Source organism: Vipera ursinii (genome assembly GCF_947247035.1).
Source record: "Vipera ursinii genome assembly, chromosome: 12".
Taxonomy (NCBI): domain Eukaryota; kingdom Metazoa; phylum Chordata; class Lepidosauria; order Squamata; family Viperidae; genus Vipera; species Vipera ursinii.
Window position 1 is genome coordinate 11,446,916 of NC_139525.1, and position 17,941 is coordinate 11,464,856.

At 41.6% G+C, this 17,941-nt stretch overlaps 1 protein-coding gene across 1 annotated transcript; it reads right to left on the bottom strand.

Moving 5' to 3' along the window:
- Positions 1 to 1,482: 1,482 nt before the first annotated feature.
- Positions 1,483 to 12,290, bottom strand: TBX22 (T-box transcription factor 22; the record flags this gene model as incomplete). Its single annotated transcript, XM_083372183.1, has 6 exons — positions 12,189 to 12,290; positions 9,529 to 9,703; positions 7,949 to 8,113; positions 7,786 to 7,850; positions 5,576 to 5,661; positions 1,483 to 2,096 (listed from the first exon to the last, which is right to left on the bottom strand). Exons 1-6 carry the CDS (start codon positions 12,284 to 12,286, stop codon positions 1,483 to 1,485), a joined length of 1,203 nt encoding a protein of 400 aa, XP_083228309.1. The 5' UTR covers positions 12,287 to 12,290.
- Positions 12,291 to 17,941: the final 5,651 nt, after the last annotated feature.

The following is a 17,941-nucleotide window of genomic DNA, read 5'->3' on the forward strand; positions in this document are numbered from 1 at the left end:
TCTTTGTCCCATGACTCTGCAGCCTTCTGGGCTTCCCGCATTTCAATCAAGTTCTAAGAGAAAGCCTTGATATTCCCACCCACCACTTACTGGGGGCCAGGAAGCAAGGACAGCTGCAAAAAATTGCAGCGCAGGGACATGCAATACAAACATTCTCATTCCGTTGCCTTTTACCACTTTGCAGGTATATTCAAACATCTGTAAAATCAATTCATAAAATCTGAGAATAATATATAGATAGAGGAGCGTTGGGAAAGGGGCAGTAAAGAGAAAGTCCAGGAAAACGAAAGTTTTCAAGTAAATATTTTCAACAACAAAAAAAAGCTCACGGCTTTGTTTTCCGGGGACCAAATTTAGGCCTGTCGGGACCATTGTTGACTGCTTGCCTAGTCTCCAAGTAGAAACAAAGGATCAGAAAAGTTTTCTGATCTAGATTTTTTTCCCAAATACACAATAGATTTCTTTAATTTATATAGAAGGAGATCATGTATCATATATATACGAGGAAAGAACATTCAGAAATAGTCCTAGCCATACGCAGATGACTCCTTGCAGTAATTCATAATAATAACAAAAATAATTCAATGCTGCAAGCCACTTTGAAGTAGACAATAAGCAGTTCATATGGGAGAAGATAAGATAATGAAGTCCTTTACTCAGGGAACCGTTGAAGAAAAAAAGAATGAGTAGCATGAGCTCTTCAAAAGAGCCATGAAACCAACTTGAGGATTAAGTGATATTCTCAGAATAATTCTCAGATGAAAGATACAAAAATCTCACGAACCTTTGGATCGCATTACATTTCAATCGTGACGCGATATTTAAAGTCTGCTGCAAAGTGCAAATATTCAAAGAACAGCTTTCCTTTTTTTAGCCAGGCCCGTGAAAGCAACCAAATAAATTAGCAGTTGTGACCCCCCCCACTTCTTTCATACACACAGAAGAACCTCTCTGATGCTAATTGGTTCATATTGCTTTTGATCTCTTTATCAGATGTTCTCAAGACAAGTCAGTGAGACCGCTTGCTTAGAGTTTGGTTAAGGTTCCTCCCTCCCCAAAATAATTTCTCATTCTGGTCTGCTGAGCAGGGTTGATAACAAGTCTTGTGTTGTACTTCCTCCTCTTCCAGCTTTTTACAGTTTGCTGAATTCAGGAGATGTCTGTCTGAGCCACTTCTGAATGTTATCTACCTGTTGTCGACCTTAAATATGTTTCACTCCCGTCATCCTGGTAAGGGAACTTGCAAACCTCCGTCAGAGTCATCTTCCTTATTCCCCAACTTATTCCCCACCCACTCGGGTGTGGCACACAGTTTCCCTGTCAATAAGCAGGAAGAAAAATTTCAGGAAGCTGTTTTGTCTATCTCCTTGCGTTTTTGCAGCATTCCAAACATTTGCAGTCCATTAGTGTTTGGTGAAGGATTAGATCCAGGTATTGATCGTGGCCTGACATAACCTTGCTCTGGAGAGGTTAGAAGTCTTTTTAGAGGCAGTGGTTAACTGTGGGTGTCCAGGCAGAATGGTTACACCTGCTGTCCTGGAGCAGAGGTGGCATGCCATCACTCATTTTGAAGTGGCTCAGTGAATTCATTAACCTAGAAGGCATGGAAAAGTTATAACCGTAGAAGCCATAAGGAGGGTGCAAGGCACAGTTTAAAGTTTCTCGGGCAACGGGCGCTGATGGGAAAATACTTCCAGATGCATGCAAACCATACAACATCTGGCCAGCAGAACTGGGCCCTTGGGACACCACTCCCTCTAGATCTTCTGCTTTGCCACTTCTGACATTGCCAATGCTCAGAGACGACAAAGTGGGCACCTCCACCATGAAGTGGGGCAGAAAGTGAGGACCAGGGGCACTTCCCAACTTGTGGTGGCTTGGGAACATTAGGGACGGCTGTCTTAAAAGGTTGGTAGGGCAAATCTTGTAGCAGATAGGTAGACCAAGGTGGTGCAGGTAAGAATCCGGGCAGGGCACGCCAAGATTGGTCGTGGAGAGGTGGAAAGTGGGAGGAGAGCCCGCAGAAGACAGAAGAGAACTGAGAGGTGATGGGGTTCCCCCAGAGGGCGTTGCAGGAGACGAACCGGAACTTCCACCTGGGGTAAAGCAAATAAAAGGACATTAGGAAGTGACAGCCAGCCAAAGAGAATTTTGTTCTCCACCTTTCATAATACTCAGGATCATCGAGGTGAGAAACATTGGTAACAATGAGGGAGAACTTGAGACTCCTGCAATCATGGTCCCCTTGGAAGGTCCCTTTTCTTTTAGATGGCAAAGTATTGCCAGACGTCGAAGTAACTCCACTCATCCAAACTGGTCAGCCAAAAAGCTTACAAACATTTCCTGTTCAGGCCAGGTTGCTATCTTGATCTTCAAACAAATATATTAGCTTCAAATAATAATAATAATAATAATAATAATAATAATAATAATAATAATAATAATAATAATAATAATAATAATGTAATTTTCCTCAGCACTGAAACAGGGACAGCAAATATTATAGACCTACTGTACTGTATTCAGATAGTCTTTATGACTGTAATGGAGACCGGAATTTCCATAGTAAGTCAGGATGGTCGTAAGTCAAGGACCCACATGACCGACACGATTTTGCAAACTGTTTTACGGTAGTCATTAAGCCAAGACCACGGTTGTAAACTGAAGCCGGCAATTATTAATCAAGTGAATGAATTCCTTTAGGCTTTTTTTTTGCTAGAAACCAGCTAAAAATATGATTTTTTTTTTGCGAAAGTCATCATAAATCGTGTCACGTGAGAATGGAGCATTGTAACTGTCCAGAGTTGCTGGCTGAGATGGGTGGCTATAGAAATCAAACAATTAGCTAGCTAGCTAGCTAGCTAGATGATTGGTTGATGATAGATAGATAGATAGATAGATAGATAGATAGATAGATAGATAGATAGATAGACAGACAGAGACAGATAGATAGATAGATAGATAGATAGATAGATAGATAGATAGATAGACAGACAGACAGAGACAGACAGACAGACAGACAGACAGACAGACAGACAGATAGATAGATAGATAGATAGACAGAGACAGAGACAGATGATAGATAGATAGATAGATAGATAGATAGATAGATAGATAGATAGATGATAGATAGATAGAATTAGGTGATAGGATAGATAGATAGATAGATAGATAGATAGATAGATAGATAGATAGATAGATAGATAGACAGACAGACAGACAGAGACAGACAGACAGACAGACAGACAGACAGACAGACAGATAGATAGATAGATAGATAGACAGACAGAGACAGATAGATAGATAGATAGATAGATAGATGATAGATAGATAGATAGATAGATAGATAGATAGATAGATAGATAGATAGATAGATAGATAGATAGATAGATGATAGATAGATAGAATTAGGTGATAGGATAGATAGATAGATAGATAGATAGATAGATAGATAGATAGATAGATAGATAGATAGATAGATAGATAGATAGACAGACAGAGACAGACAGACAGACAGACAGACAGATAGATAGATAGACAGACACAGACAGAAAGACAGACAGATAGATAGATAGATAGATAGATAGATAGATAGATAGATAGATAGATAGATAGATAGATAGAATTAGGTGATAGGATAGATAGATAGATAGATAGATAGATAGATAGATAGATAGATAGATAGATAGATAGATAGATGATAGATAGAATTAGGTGATAGGATAGATAGATAGATAGATGGATAGATAGATAGATAGATAGATAGATAGATAGATAGATAGATAGATGATAGATAGATAGATAGATAGATAGGATAGATAAATGCTAGATGATAGAAAATAAGTGCCAAAGTAAAACTGGCTTGTTTTCAAGATTTTACAGGTCTTTGTGGACCTTCCCTTGCTCCTTTCCTTTCCTTTCTTTCCCTTCCCTTCCCTTCCTTTTCCTTTCCTTTCCTTTATTTTCCCCGCTTTTTTCTTTTTTCTTTTTTCTTTCTTTCTTTCTTTCTTTCTTTCTTTCTTTCTTTCTTTCTTTCTTTCTTTCTTTCTTTCTTTCTTTCTTTCTTTTCTCTCAGCAGATTTCATCTTAAAATTCCTTAACTTCCCTAGAGCTCATATTCTCTCTCTCTCTCTCCTCTCTCTCTCTCTCTCTCTCTCTCTCTCTCTCTCTCTCTCTCCCCCCTTGCTATAAACAATTAACTCTGCTTCCTTTGTGGAGAGATATAGACATCATTACTCTGCAAGTGAATTTGGACGGAGTTTTTGCTAAGAGATTTCTGCTCGTCTTCCTATCTTTGACTCTGGCCCATAGAGAATATTGTTCTTGAAAGTAAATGCAGTTGTACACATCTGGTCCAAGTGCATCTGGAAGAAACACCATGCTTGACTCACAGGGTTGGCATTGCCAATGCCACACAAATCTTTGCCTACTTTGGCAAAAGAGGACCACATCTGCTGAACATCTGGTCCACCAATACAGAACCAAGTTGCAAGTAAAAGAAATACTTGTCCAGGCACACGTATTGTTCCATCAACCATCCAAGGTCTGTGGTCCATATGAAAATCTTTCTTCATCTAGATGGCAATGTTGGACCAAATGGACAACAAAGGCTGATCTTCTGACAAATTTGGAACCCTATGGATGCTCTTTCTTGGATTGTTTCCCGGCTGAGGTTCATACCATCTGCCCTTCTGATAGGCATGCTTGATCCCACCTCCAACCATTTTGAGAATGGCTCATATGCGTGCACCCTTATGCTGCCATCCTATTTTGATACAATATTATAGTATTTAATTTGCATCCAAATCCTGTCTTTTCCTCCAAGAACACAACATAGCCCCGCTATTGTCTTTCTTACACATCACTGCACTGAGGCTGGTTAGAGTAAAAAGTAGAAACTAGCTCAAGTGGATTTTATTTACTCATCCATACATTTGTTCGTTCGTTCGTTCATTTGTTCATTCATTCATTGGATTTATATGGCTGCCCACTCCCTCTCAGTGACTCTGGGTGCCTTACAAACAACCTTCCTTGCAAAGGACTTGGAAGTGGATCTATCCAGCCTTAATCTGAAACACCTTAGCCTATATGGGATTGCTAACTACAACCCCACAGATGTCTACATTTTTATCTCAACCATCCTTGGGAAGAAAGAGAAGGGAAGGGAAGGGAGAGGGAAGGTGCCGACAGATTAATGTAATATGAATGTTCTACATATAATTGTCTCTCCCAAAATCTAAGCCCTGGTAATCGATCGATTAAAAAAAGCGCAAGTCTTAAAAGTTGAACAAATATTCCCCTTTGATTAATCAGCCCTGCTCAAAATAAGGCAAAGATTGTAGCATTCGCAAAGAGGGGGAAAAAAACTGCTTCCGGGTCCAAAAGTTTTAGCCATCCCCTCTTTGCCACATTGATGAAAAAGAAACCAATTTTCACCACCCATTTGGTAGCCAAGCTCCACGAACATTTTGAAAAGACGCCCTTTAGGCTGAAACGGTAACCTGCATTCTTTGAAAGACGCACATAGCAATGTGGGAGAAAAGAAAGAAAAGGCGGATGAAGATTCGATACTCACTTTGTCGCTCTGTCCCAAAATGCTTAAAATCTAAGGTCAGCGATGGTCTCCACGGATAGGATTCCAAAAGTCCATCCAAAACTCCTCTGCAACGTGATAGTTGGAAATTAGACTTGCATTCCCATGGAACAAGGCCATTGGAACAGCTATCGGACCAGAAGTCTACAGCCTCATTCACAAGAATAAGCACAAGTGTGGGCTTAACCACATTTTTTTTGGACAAAGCGAATTAAGAAGGTACAAATTCCTATATAGCTTCAAAGCCATGATATCTGCGCCTTCTTCCCTGCTTCAACTAGGACCTTCTGGAAATGCCCAATTCAGGATTCCTGGGGAATGCAGAAACCCAGAAGAGGCATTTCTTAAATACAATTCTCTGGATTGTCCTAAAAGTGCTTTTTTTTAAAAAAAAAAAAAAAAAGGCAACTGGACTTTCTTGGGTTTTTCCTTGAAGATGTTTCGCTTCTCATCCATTAAAGTCTCCTCAGTTCTGACGGAATGGTGGAAAATGGAAAGATTTATATTCCTTGCAACCACCTGGTGGTTAGTACTCTTCCTGAGAGTTGTGGAGGCCACACGGAAGGGTCATCTGAAATAGTGCAAATGGGTGGGGAACCTTCTTGGAATTGTGGAAAGGACTGTGTTGTAAACCTGGAGTAAGGTGGTGTCGTATCCCTCCCCCTCTGTTGAGAGAGGGCTGTTCAATCTTAACGTAGATGGCCCCTTTTTATGCTTTCACCTGTATCCCCCATTGTGGCCAATCTCTACCTGGAAGAGGTGGAAACCAAAGCCCTAAAACCCTTCACAGGAATTCCACTCAGGTGTTAAAAGAGAAATTTGGGAGGGATATTCCTTTCTAAAAAGAGAGAGATCTTTATGCCCACGGAAGTCTATTACAATATACTTTTATACAGGAACAGTTGCATGCATTCCTGCTTATGCATTGCACGACAAAAATCAAATCCAAGTAAGCTTTATTATGATCACAGAGAACCCTAATTTGACATCTTGTTTTTAGCAATAGCACTTAGATGTATATACCGCTGCATAGTGCTTTTATACCCCTCTCTGTTTACAGAGTCAGCATTTTTTTTAAATCCCATTTATATCCTCCCCTTCTCCGAAGACTCAGGGCAGCTTACAATCTAAGAAGCACAAATCAATGTGCTTAGCAATAGCCTTCATTCTATATATATGCCTGCTTATTAGGGCTCCCCCCCCCAAGCAGCATTATTACAAAGTCAGCTAATTGCCCCCAACAATCTGGGTCCTCATTTTACCGACCTTGAAAAGATGAAAGGCTGGGTCAACCTCGAATCGGTCAAGATCAAACTGCTGGCAGTGGGCAGAGTTTGCCTACAATTCTAACCACAGTGCCACCATAGCGTTTTAACCTGATAACTACCGGGTTGTTTTTTTTTACTCATGTTCAGTGAGGCCAACTGTCTTATGGTTCAGATCCAATTTCCAAAATGTATTTCCTGAACTAAAAAAATAGCAGCTGTCTTCAAAGTCATGACACAGCTTCAATGCCTCCTCTCCTAGAAACAAGCTGGCAGGCAGTCCCAGGAAGATGTACTGTAGACAAGTACCATCCTGACAGTCCTTCAACCTAGCACTGATGATGTTACCTAGCCTGGTCATGAAAGAAAACCACCAAGCTTACAGAGCACCAGGCACCCCTCTTTTCAATGTTCGCTTCTAATGGTGCCTCCAAACTATCCTGGGGAAACTGAAAAGCTACAGGAAATGGTCATTAATGATGACATATTTGTATTTTTTTTTTCATAATGTAGGCAATTGAGCCTTGGTGGAGCAGTGGGCTGACGCCTCCTTAAGTAACACCAGCTGCCTGCAATTAGTGCAGGTTCGAGTCCCACCAGGCTCAAGGTTGACTCAGCCTTCCATCCTTCCGAGGTAGATAAAATGAGGACCCAGATTGTTGGGGGCAATAAGCTGACTTTGTAAAAATGCCACTTGGGGGGGGAAGCCCTAATAAGCAGGCATATACATAGAATGAAGGCTATTGCTAAGCACATTGATTTGTGCTTCTTAGATTGTAAGCCGCCCTGAGTCTTCGGAGAAGGGCGGGATATAAATGGGATTAAAAAAAATTAATAAACAAAAGCATCTACTTTTTATCCATTTAAAAAGACTTTATTAAACCATCCATAGCTCAGCCGTTCAAATAATTGCACTTTTTTTTTTACCTGTTTCTTCCAGGATCTCTAAATCCTTTAGCAAAGGGATTCCGGTCAATCTTCAGTTTTGTTATCTATGGCAGAACAAACAACAAAGGAAGAACTGTGAGTATCATAATTCTCACCAATCTGCTCACTAAAATCTGCTTGTACCTTTGGCAGGTTAATTTACCTGCTGGTTTTGATAGGCGGTGACAGTCGTAAATTCGGTTTCCTTGAAAGAGAATGTCTGAACACCAGCTGCAGGCAAAGATGGGGTCTGGGAGAGATCAAACCGGGGATCCTGGATGATAATGTGGACTCTGGGCTTGTATTTGTGCATTGATTGCAAAATTATCTGTAGTCCACAGAGAAAGGAGAGGAAAAACAATCAGAAAAAAAGTGAATATTATCATTCTTAAATTTTGAGATTTAAGAGTTGAGCGTTCTACCTTGAGCTTGGTTATTTAAAAATAATCCTCATTAAATTTTCCTTAAGAGCAACAAAGATGATTATGGGACTGGAGGCTAAAATATACGTATATAAAAAATTACAAATATGCAGGAATTGGATAAGTATAGTCTCTAGTGAAAAGAAAGACTAGGGGAGACAAGATAGCAGTGTTTCTATTTTTGAGGGGCTGCCACAAAGAAGAGGGGGGGTCAACCTATTTCCCAAAGCACCAGAAGGCAAGACAAGAAGCAACGGATGGAAACTAATCAAAGAGAGAAGCAATCTGGAATTAAGGAGAAATTTCCTGACAGCGAGAACAATTAACCAGTGGAACAACTTGCCTCCAGAAGTTGTGAGTGCTCCATCACTGGAGGTTGTTAAGAGGAGAGTGGACTTGTCTGAAATAGTACAGGGTTTCGTATTTGAGGAGGAGGTTGGACTAGAAGGCCTCCAGGTCCCATCCAACTCTGTTATTCTATAATTTAAAATGACTTCAACCACTTGAACAAGGTGAAATTTGTATGATGAAAGGGTAAATTCTTCTTGTGGTATGCACTAATCAGGTCTAGTTCAGGATTAAAACCAGAAATCTTAGCTCAAACTTTTATGCGCTTGAAGAGTGTTTTGTTTTGTGTTCACAAGAAAACAAGATTGCTGTTGGCAGCTCTAAAAAGATCGCTCCCCTTCTTCATTAAAAAAAAATCCCTTCCAAATTTTTATTTGAAAAACTAAAGGGTGACATATAAATAATACACTCTACTTGAACTTACAGTGCAGCTAATAATAATTAGGCCAAACAAGCCTGCGTGCTTGTTTGTTTCCCACCCATCTTGCCTCACCTGTGGTACGTCAAAGATTTTCCTATTTTGGGGAGAGAGAAAAATACTGCTCTCCGAGCCAAGATACGTTTTACACACAGCTAAGTTGTTAGGGCATCAGTAGCAAAAATCTCATCCTCACAATCTCTTTTTATCTGACATAAAAATCAGAATTGATTTTCTCTATTTTCCTCACACGCAAAATCTATTTTCAAGGCTAAGATCAAATCTGGATTGCAAAAACCCAGTTTGCCACTAGATGTGGCAGCCAAAAATGCTGCCCCTTTGCTGCCACTTTGTGATCATCTGAGTTTTGTGACTAATTCCTTCCTTCCTTCCTTCCTTCCTTCCTTCCTTCCTTCCTTCCTTCCTTCCTTCCCTCCCTCCCTCCCTCCCTCCCTCCCTCTTCTACTAAGACTCCCAAGGCAGCCATCTTGCTGGCCCTACTTTCTTCCCTCCTGTTCCATTCCTGGAAAGTAGTAGCCTCAAATCCACACCTACATGCCCTTTGTCGTCCATCTCATTGTTGGTTAGCTTCACCCGATCGAAGCTGATGATCTGCCTCATCCACGTCTCTCCTGAACAGGGGGAATCCGGGTGCATATAAAGCCGGGGTGTGATGCACGAATGGTCCGTGTTTCCAGCCACCATCCACTGCGAGCTGTGATAGACGTACCTGCCAAATGGAACAAAGGGCAGAACAAACCCCAAACCAGTTGGCATCACTGTTTTGGTTGAGTAAGACACAATTGGCTATTAAGCCATGAATTGCAGCTTAAAAGCCAGAACAATAGGATTCATGTAATAGACTACGCCAAAAATTACATCAGTCACATTACAGCTTAACATATGGGAAACTAAAATACTAGGTCTTGAGCCAAGGACCCCCAATTAGCTTGGGAAATCAATTCACTATATATTCTACTCTCCATTGAATAACAGCAACGAGCATTATTTCTGCATTGGAACTTAGGCTAATCGTTCACAGTCCACTTAATCAACTAATCTTTCTTTTTTAGGTTAGGATGCTGAGCTTGTCGATCAGAAGGTCGGCAGTTTGGCGGGTCGAATCCCCAGTGCCGCGTAACAGAGTGAGCGCCTGTTACTCGTCCCAGCTTCTGCCAACCTAGCAGTTCGAAAGCACGTAAAAATGCAGGTAGAAAAATAGGGACCACTCCGGTGGGAAGGTAACAGCATTCCGTGCGCCTTTGACGTCTAGTCATGCCGGCCACATGACCACGGAGACGTCCTCGGACAAGCGCTGGCTCTTTGGCTTTGAAACGGAGATGAGCACCGGCCCCTAGAGTCGGAAACGACTAGCACACATGTGCGGGGGAACCTTTACCTTTACCTATTTCTTATTCCCGGGATTTGATCAACGTAAGTGTTGCTTGTAAAAAAAAAAAACTATGCCGTTGGCATCGTATCTTGCAGGGTTGTTGCTGTTTCTCCCCTTTTCACTTTTAGCTCTGCTGAGCTCATGGCTCTGTCTCAGTCCCAAATTCAGCGGGAAGACAGTTTTGTGCGATCAAAGCTCTAGAAAGAGGCCTTTTCCTCTCTTCCCTTACCTTCTGCTTTTGGGCACGTGGAGGTGAGGGAGGGGGGGCAGGCTGGAGAAAAAGAAAGAGAAAGAATTGTGCCTTTTGGAAAGATGGGAGAACTTTGTAGCCCAAACTCTTCCAAGTTTCCAAAGTCCCAAGGACTTTTTTCCATTTCTCTGCCAACTGGTGTTTGTGATCAAAGGCCTCCTCCCTCAAAGGGAACTAACTATAAGAGGAGCAGGCGAAACAGGCCATCTTCATTTCTTGATAACTGCTTTGCTTTTCACTCTGTTCAGAGCCGGTGGGGACCCAGGGAAAATCCAATCAAGTTCAAAGTGGAAAGCATCGTTTCAGATTCCAGCTCTGCGTTGCAGTTACTTACAAGTAACTGCCTGTGTATTTTGCCAGTGTGTAGAAAAGATAACGAAAAGGGGGGATCTGGTTTTATAAATTTTATGTTCAACAACAAAATCAACTGGGAGGAGACACGAGGGCGAAAGATATGCTTAAACTGCAAAGGTTCAGAAGCGGAAGAAGGAGCCCCCAAAGCAAATCTTATGAGCTGCGAATTTTGTGAGTTGGGTGCCCTTTGCTTTGCTCCCAGGGAAATGGGTTTCTAACAGGATCTCACTGAAGGCCTTGTTGATATGGGCAAGGAGAACCTTCCTTTTCACAGGCCGCTAAAGGGGAGAACTGTTCTCCAAATCTAATATCTCCAAGAGGGGCAGGCAGACCCCTTCCCAAATCTTCACCTGACACAGCTGAACTGATTTAAATCTAAAACCTTCCATAAATTTTCATTCATTCATTAAGAGGAAGAAAGGAAAAGAAAGGAAGGAAGAAGGGAAGGAAAAGAAAGAAAGAAAGAAAGAAAGAAAGAAAGAAAGAAAAGAAAGAAAGAAAGAAAGAAAGAAAGAAAGAAAGAAAGAAAGAAAGAAAGAAAGAAAGAAAGAAAGAAAGAAAGAGAAAGAAAGAATTTGGCTTAGAATATAAGTATTTAAAAGCTTATATTCCCAAATCTTCCCCAGATGAACCCCTGACACGGCTGAACTGATTTAAATCTAAAACCTTCCATAAATTTTCATTCATTCATTAAGAGGAAGGAAGGAAGAAAGAAAGAAAGAAAGAAAGAAAGAAAGAAAGAAAGAAAGAAAGAAAGAAAGAAAAAGAAAGAAAAAGAAAGAAAGAAAGAAAGAAAGAAAGAAAGAAAGAAAGAAAGAAAGAAAGAAAGAATTTGGCTTAGAATATAAGTCTTTAAAAACATATTCCCAAATCTTCCCCAGATGAACCCCTGGCATGGTTGAACTGATTTAAATCTAAAGCCTTCCATAAATTTTCATTCATTCATTAAGAGGAAGAAAGGAAAAGAAAGAAAGGAAGAAGGGAAGGAAAAGAAAGAAAGAAAGAAAGAAAGAAAGAAAGAAAGAAAGAAAGAGAAAGAAAGAAAGAAAGAAAAGAAAAGAAAAGAAAAGAAAAGAAAAGAAAAGAAAAGAAAAGAAAAGAAAAGAAAAGAAAAGAAAGAAAAAAAGAGAGAGAGAGTTTGGCTTGGAATATAAGTTTTTTTAAAAATCCATAAGTTTATGTATGTCCTTTGGAGAAAAAAAATTAAAACTTTTTTACCTGTATCTTTTCGAGTCCACTGGGACCACGTCTATAGCAATATAATATTGTTTCACTGGGTCCAAACCTTTTACTTTAACTCTGACGGAAGGAAACATTCTCCTGCATGAAACAAAATTTGTGTTACCTCACAGTAACGTTTCTCTTGCCAGCCTCACAACTTTCTGCAATTTTCAAACAAGCTGTTATTGTTTTTCCCAACCCCAAAGCATTTATACCACACCTAGAGTATTACCGGTAATCAGTACTATGCTTTGGGGCGGGGGATACAAGAAAAAAGAAAAGATAGATCAGTGTAAATTGCTTGGCTGTAAAATTACACATTTTCATTAGTAGCAGGACCAGATTCTTAAAACGTTCACTGCAGTTGGCCAATGGGAGTAATTATAAGCTGCAATTTGATGAGGTTTTTACTTGGAAGAATTTCTGGTTGGAACATAAAGGACTTTTTTGGGCATACTTATAAATAAATTGGTTGTGTTCATTACTCTTCCTGCCTCGTTTCCTACTACCCTCTCTCCACAGTCCCGTCAGGAAGACTATGAAGAAGTTTGAGGATGTTTCTGAAGGAAAGGAATTTAAATATTTCCTAGTTCTCATAATTATCTAGGTAAATGAAACAAGCATTGCAAGTACCAATGCACAAAATACCAATAGAAGAGAATATTTGTAGATCAGAGTTGAATTGTGGGGTTCTTAGTGTTCCTTGAGCTGGGTGGTTTTCTTGCATATGTTTCATTACCAATCAGGTAATGGAGGAGGAGGAGGAGGAGGACTACTACTGTGGGATTTGTGGTAATTGGTTGTTTGCTTGCAGATAATTCATTACCCAACTAAGTAACACCATCAGCTCTTGGGTAATGAAACGTCTGAAAGAAAACAATTACACTCTGAAAACACCAAGAACCTGGTAATACAGAATACCTCTAGAGTAAGATTTGCAGATAAATAGCCGAAGAAAAGCAAAATAGAGATGATAAGAGCAAGCTCCTTACTCTTTCACAGTTCCACGGTAATAATATTGAATTTTGTTTTCCAAATGTTTCCCATAACAGAATGTAGCCCATGTTCAAGAGTGCCCCCGTGGCTCTCCAGCTTTCTTTTGTTCCACTAACAACAAGTGTTCTAGGTTCAGCGTTGCTAGCTAATATTTTTGTGGTGCGTGTGTGTGTGTGTGTGTGTGGGGAGCATTTAATGAAGTTGGAACATGACGAAAGTCATCTGTTGCCCTCTTGCATGAAGAAGGGTGGATTTTTAACACTCACTTTAGGAGAAGGGCAGATTAATCCGAGAAATAGCAAGATGTGAGTTTTGTGAGTTTTCATGCTGAAACGACTACATCTGACTTATCAATATCATTACCATTACTGACTTAAGTAGCTTGTTTAAGCCGGGTAACGAGCATCTGATTGTCCAAAAGAGAAAGCATGGAGCCAAGCCAAAGCAAGGCATTGTGATGTAATTCTTAGCAAACTTTGAAATGCTTAAGCCCAGTTTCACAGAATTCCTGGTGTTTGACTGAAGACAAATGGCTTTAAAATGGTATCATATCAGTTCCCTTTCTATACAAGTGATTTATAGCACCGTCTAGTCATCATTATGGTGATGTATTGCTAACGATGGCAAACTTTACATCTCCCAAAGCAAATACATTGGAAAGAGATAGTATGACATAGTCCCACTGCCTGGGTTCACACTTCTCATGAAACCATGGTTGAAGTAACCACGGTTTACTGAGTAAAACGCTCTTTTATTTATTGAGGGGTTTGCATCGTGTGCCATAAATCATTGCTCAAACAAACCACATTAGCTGTGTTCACACCATAAAGAAGCACCTGTTTCCAAGCAAATTTGACTCCTGGGGTTATTATGATTGTAGCCATCTAGTTTTAGTGATAGGACTGTTATGGTTTGAAATTGCTTTTTGGGGGGATGTTATTGTTTTATTATGATTATGAGGACCCAGATTGTTGGGGGCAATAAGATGACTTTGTAATAATGCCGCTTGGGGGGGGGGGCGAAAGCCCTAGTAAGCAGGCATATACATAGAATGAAGGCTATTGCTAAGCACATTGAATTTGTGCTTAGAGTGTAAGCCACCCTGAGTCTTCGGAAAAGGGCAGGATATAAATGGGATTAAAATAAAAAATAAAAAAAAATTATTTTCATATCAGGTCTCTGGCCCTGAGATTCTCCGAATGTTTTTTTTATCTAAGTACTAATCCGGTTCAACCCTCCTTAGCTGGAACCCTGATAAAGGTTACCAGGACTTTCCATTGGCTGAGGTGAACATTCCATGTCTTGTCTTACGCATGTGTGAACCTGATCAGCATGAAAATATTCATCTCAATGAAGCTTAATGTTTCTGCTCCCAATAGTCACCAAAGGTAGCTATAATTTATTTAATTAGCTCAATTATGTTCGGTTGGCAGAGCTAACTAATCACTGGGGCTGAGTTTGCAAACTGCTCTAAACTAAAACATGGCTTGTTCAACATTTAGATTTACAACCAGTGGCCAAGTGGCTTTTTTTCTGGTTGGTTTTCACGCAACATTGTGTGTCACCTGACATGCTGTGCCCAACAAATCCACCACATTATGGATTAAGAAAGTAACCTGAAACCCTGTATACATTTCCAGGAAGGAAGGAAGGAAGGAAGGAAGGAAGGAAGGAAGGAAGGAAGGAAGGAAGGAAGGAAGGAAGGAAGGAAAAATAGAAAGGAGGAAGGAAGGAAGGAAGGAAGGAAGGAAGGAAGGAAGGAAGGAAGGAAGGAAGGAAGGAAGGAAGGGGAAGGGGAGGATTAACAGAATTGGAAAAGAACTTGGAGGTCTTCTGATCCAACCCCCTACTCAAGCAGGAGACCTTACACCATTTCAGACAAAACATTGTCTAATCTCTTCTTAAAAATCTCCAGTGATGGAGCCTCCAAAACTTCCGGAGACAAACTATTGTTTGTTACTTCTCATTCTGCCCTCAAGTGCTTTGGAGAATAGGCTGGCTCTCTCTTTTAAGGACTACTAGTCCAAAGAAGTACAGTGTGTGAATATAGAATAAAATCATATCCTCAATCCCAAACATTTTGAGGTTTAGCAGAAATAAATATCTTTCTAGGACCAGGACGATTTAAAGGCCGGATGTGTACAGCGGGCAGGGGAGGGGGAGACGAAATATGTGTGCACAGGTGATCACCTACAAGCCTAGTTCTTACCTGCCAGCTTTGGTGATGATCATTTCGGTGCCAATTTCATGAAATCTCTTCCACAGCTCTGAGCCTTGTAAGTCCACTTGGATCTCCTCACTTTCTTCTCTGGCTTCCTCGCAAAGAGGCAGCGCTATTTCTCCTTTGGTTTTCTTTTCTGGAACAGAGAGAGGCAAAGAAGAAATAAAATATAAGAAGCAAAGGAAATGAGCTTGGATGTGTCTGCTTAGTGAACAGAATAACAGAGTTGGAAGGGACCACAGAGGTCATCTAGTCTAACCCCCTGCTCAGGCAGGAGACCCTATACCATTTCAGACAAAAGACTGTCCAGTCTCTTCTTAAAAACTTCCAGTGTTGAAGCATTCACAACTTCTGGAGGCAGGTTGTTTCACTGTTTAATTGTTCTAACGGTCAGAAATTTCCTCCTTAATTTAAGGTTGCTTCTCTCCTTGATTAGTTTTCATCCATTGCTTCTTGCCCTGCCTTTGGGTGCTTTGGAGAATAGCTTGACTCCCTCTTTTTGGGGGCAGCCCCTGAGATATCGGACCACTGCTATCATGTCCGTCCACCCTGGTCCTTCTCTTCATTAAACTTGACATGCCCAATTCCAGCAACCGTTCCTTCATATGTTTTAGCCTCCGGTCCCCTAACCATCTTTGTTGCTCTGTCTTCATGGGACAGACTGTCTGCTTCCTGGAATGACAAATTTATCCAATCCTACAGACAGCTAATCAACAGGGATGAGTGCCAGTCCAGCTTTGCTGGCTGAGCCAATGCAGCCATTACCTCTTTAAGTGGGTCAAGAATGTTATCTGAACCTGGTTCAGAAGTTCAGCGAGACTTCCTTCTGGGGCAGAGGAAGATGATAATAATCTCACCCCTTTCCTTGAGTTGTCCTAGGGATTTCCTTCCTTAACAAGAAAGAGAGTCCTCCATTCATTTTAGATTACCCCCTTAGAAGCATGGACGGGAATGTCTAATCATTCTCCTACGGCACCTGGAGAAAATCATAATTCACTTACATATTATGTTCTCAGCCCTGGCTTCCATTTCTCTCCCAAATGAAAAAGTGGCCTGGGTTTATTGGAAAAGTGCAGAATTGTTCAGCACTTGACTGGCTTTTTGAAAATCTGAAATTGATATTTGTTATTGGAAACTAAAGGTCTCCTAGATCGATGCAGGAGGTGACTCTCCTGTGACCCGTTTGCCTTTGGGCTCCTTTGACCCCCCAAGTCTCACCATGGAGACTTGCTTGACCCATATTCCTCTCCCTTCGTGCCAGTTTCTCTCCTGTGGCGGATTTAACTTAGCCAACGAGCATGCTTTACCTTGTTTTTAATTCTGAGGCATTAGAAATAATTTCTAATTAATAAGGGAGGGAGTCAACACAGAATCCGTTCACCTCGCTGCCTGGCAACGCTCCATTAGTGCTAACCTTGGTTAGCGCGGTTTTTTTTTGGTGGTGGTGGGGGAGAAACAAGCCTGTCAATCAAGCAAGCAGAACGGAGCTGGAAGGGACCTTGGAGGTCTTCTAGTCCAACCCCCTGCTCAAGCATGTTGCGGGACCGCATTCTGACTGGTGAATTCCTGAGCCTATGTATTGCCCAAGGGCAGGGGTCGGCAACCTCGGCTCTTTTATGACTCGTGGACTTCAACTCCCAGAATTCCTGAGCCAGCTGGCTCAGGAATTCTGGGAGTTGAAGTCCACGAGTCATAAAAGAGCCGAGGTTGCCTACCCCTGCCCAAGGGTAAATTCAGTCGTTAAGCTGAATCGGGGGAAAACCCAATCCTAAAACTTTGCTCTTTCAAACTCCGGGCAAACACACGGGAGAATCCCACCGGGCGCTGCGGGGAAGGGGAAATAAAAGGGGGTGGGGGGCTTCCGTGGATTTAGGGGTCCCGATCCTCACTGCTGCTGGACTCCTGATTAAACTGGAAAGAGATCGGAGAGGAAACGGAGCTTACCGGGCGCTTGGCTTCTCCGGAAAGCTGCTTTTTCCGTCCTCGTCTCGGAGGAGAGATCCTCTTCCAGATCCTTCAGTTTGCGCTTGGTAGAATTGGCGTTGCCCATTAAAACGTCCACGGAAAAAGCGTGCGCCCGGGAACTCAGAGCCATCGCCGGGGTCCCCTTGTTTTCTCTCTTTTAAGAAGCGCCCCCCCAAAAGACGCGCGCGGAGGGTGGGAGGGAGGGGAGCGTCGGTCAAAGAGGAATCCCTGTCCTCCGATCCACCCGCCCCTCGGCTACGATCCTGCTTCAACCCGGACGGGAGTTTTCAGCCCAGCGCAGAGAAGTCTCAAGCAGTACTTAACCTCGGTTTGTTTGGGGGTGGGTGGGGGGTTTGGGTTTGTTTTTTAGAAGTTGGGCCGCATCGCCGGCAGGATTTTTCTTTTTTTAACAAAAAAAAATCGCCTTTGCTCGATTCCAACGCAAGTTCCCAAAGCTTGATGAGTGGAAGAACGTGGGAAGGTTTGCTTCGTTCTTCTTCTCCTCCTCCTCCTCCTCCTCTTCCTCTGAAAAATAAAATCAAACGAAACAAACCCCAAGAGCAGCGGC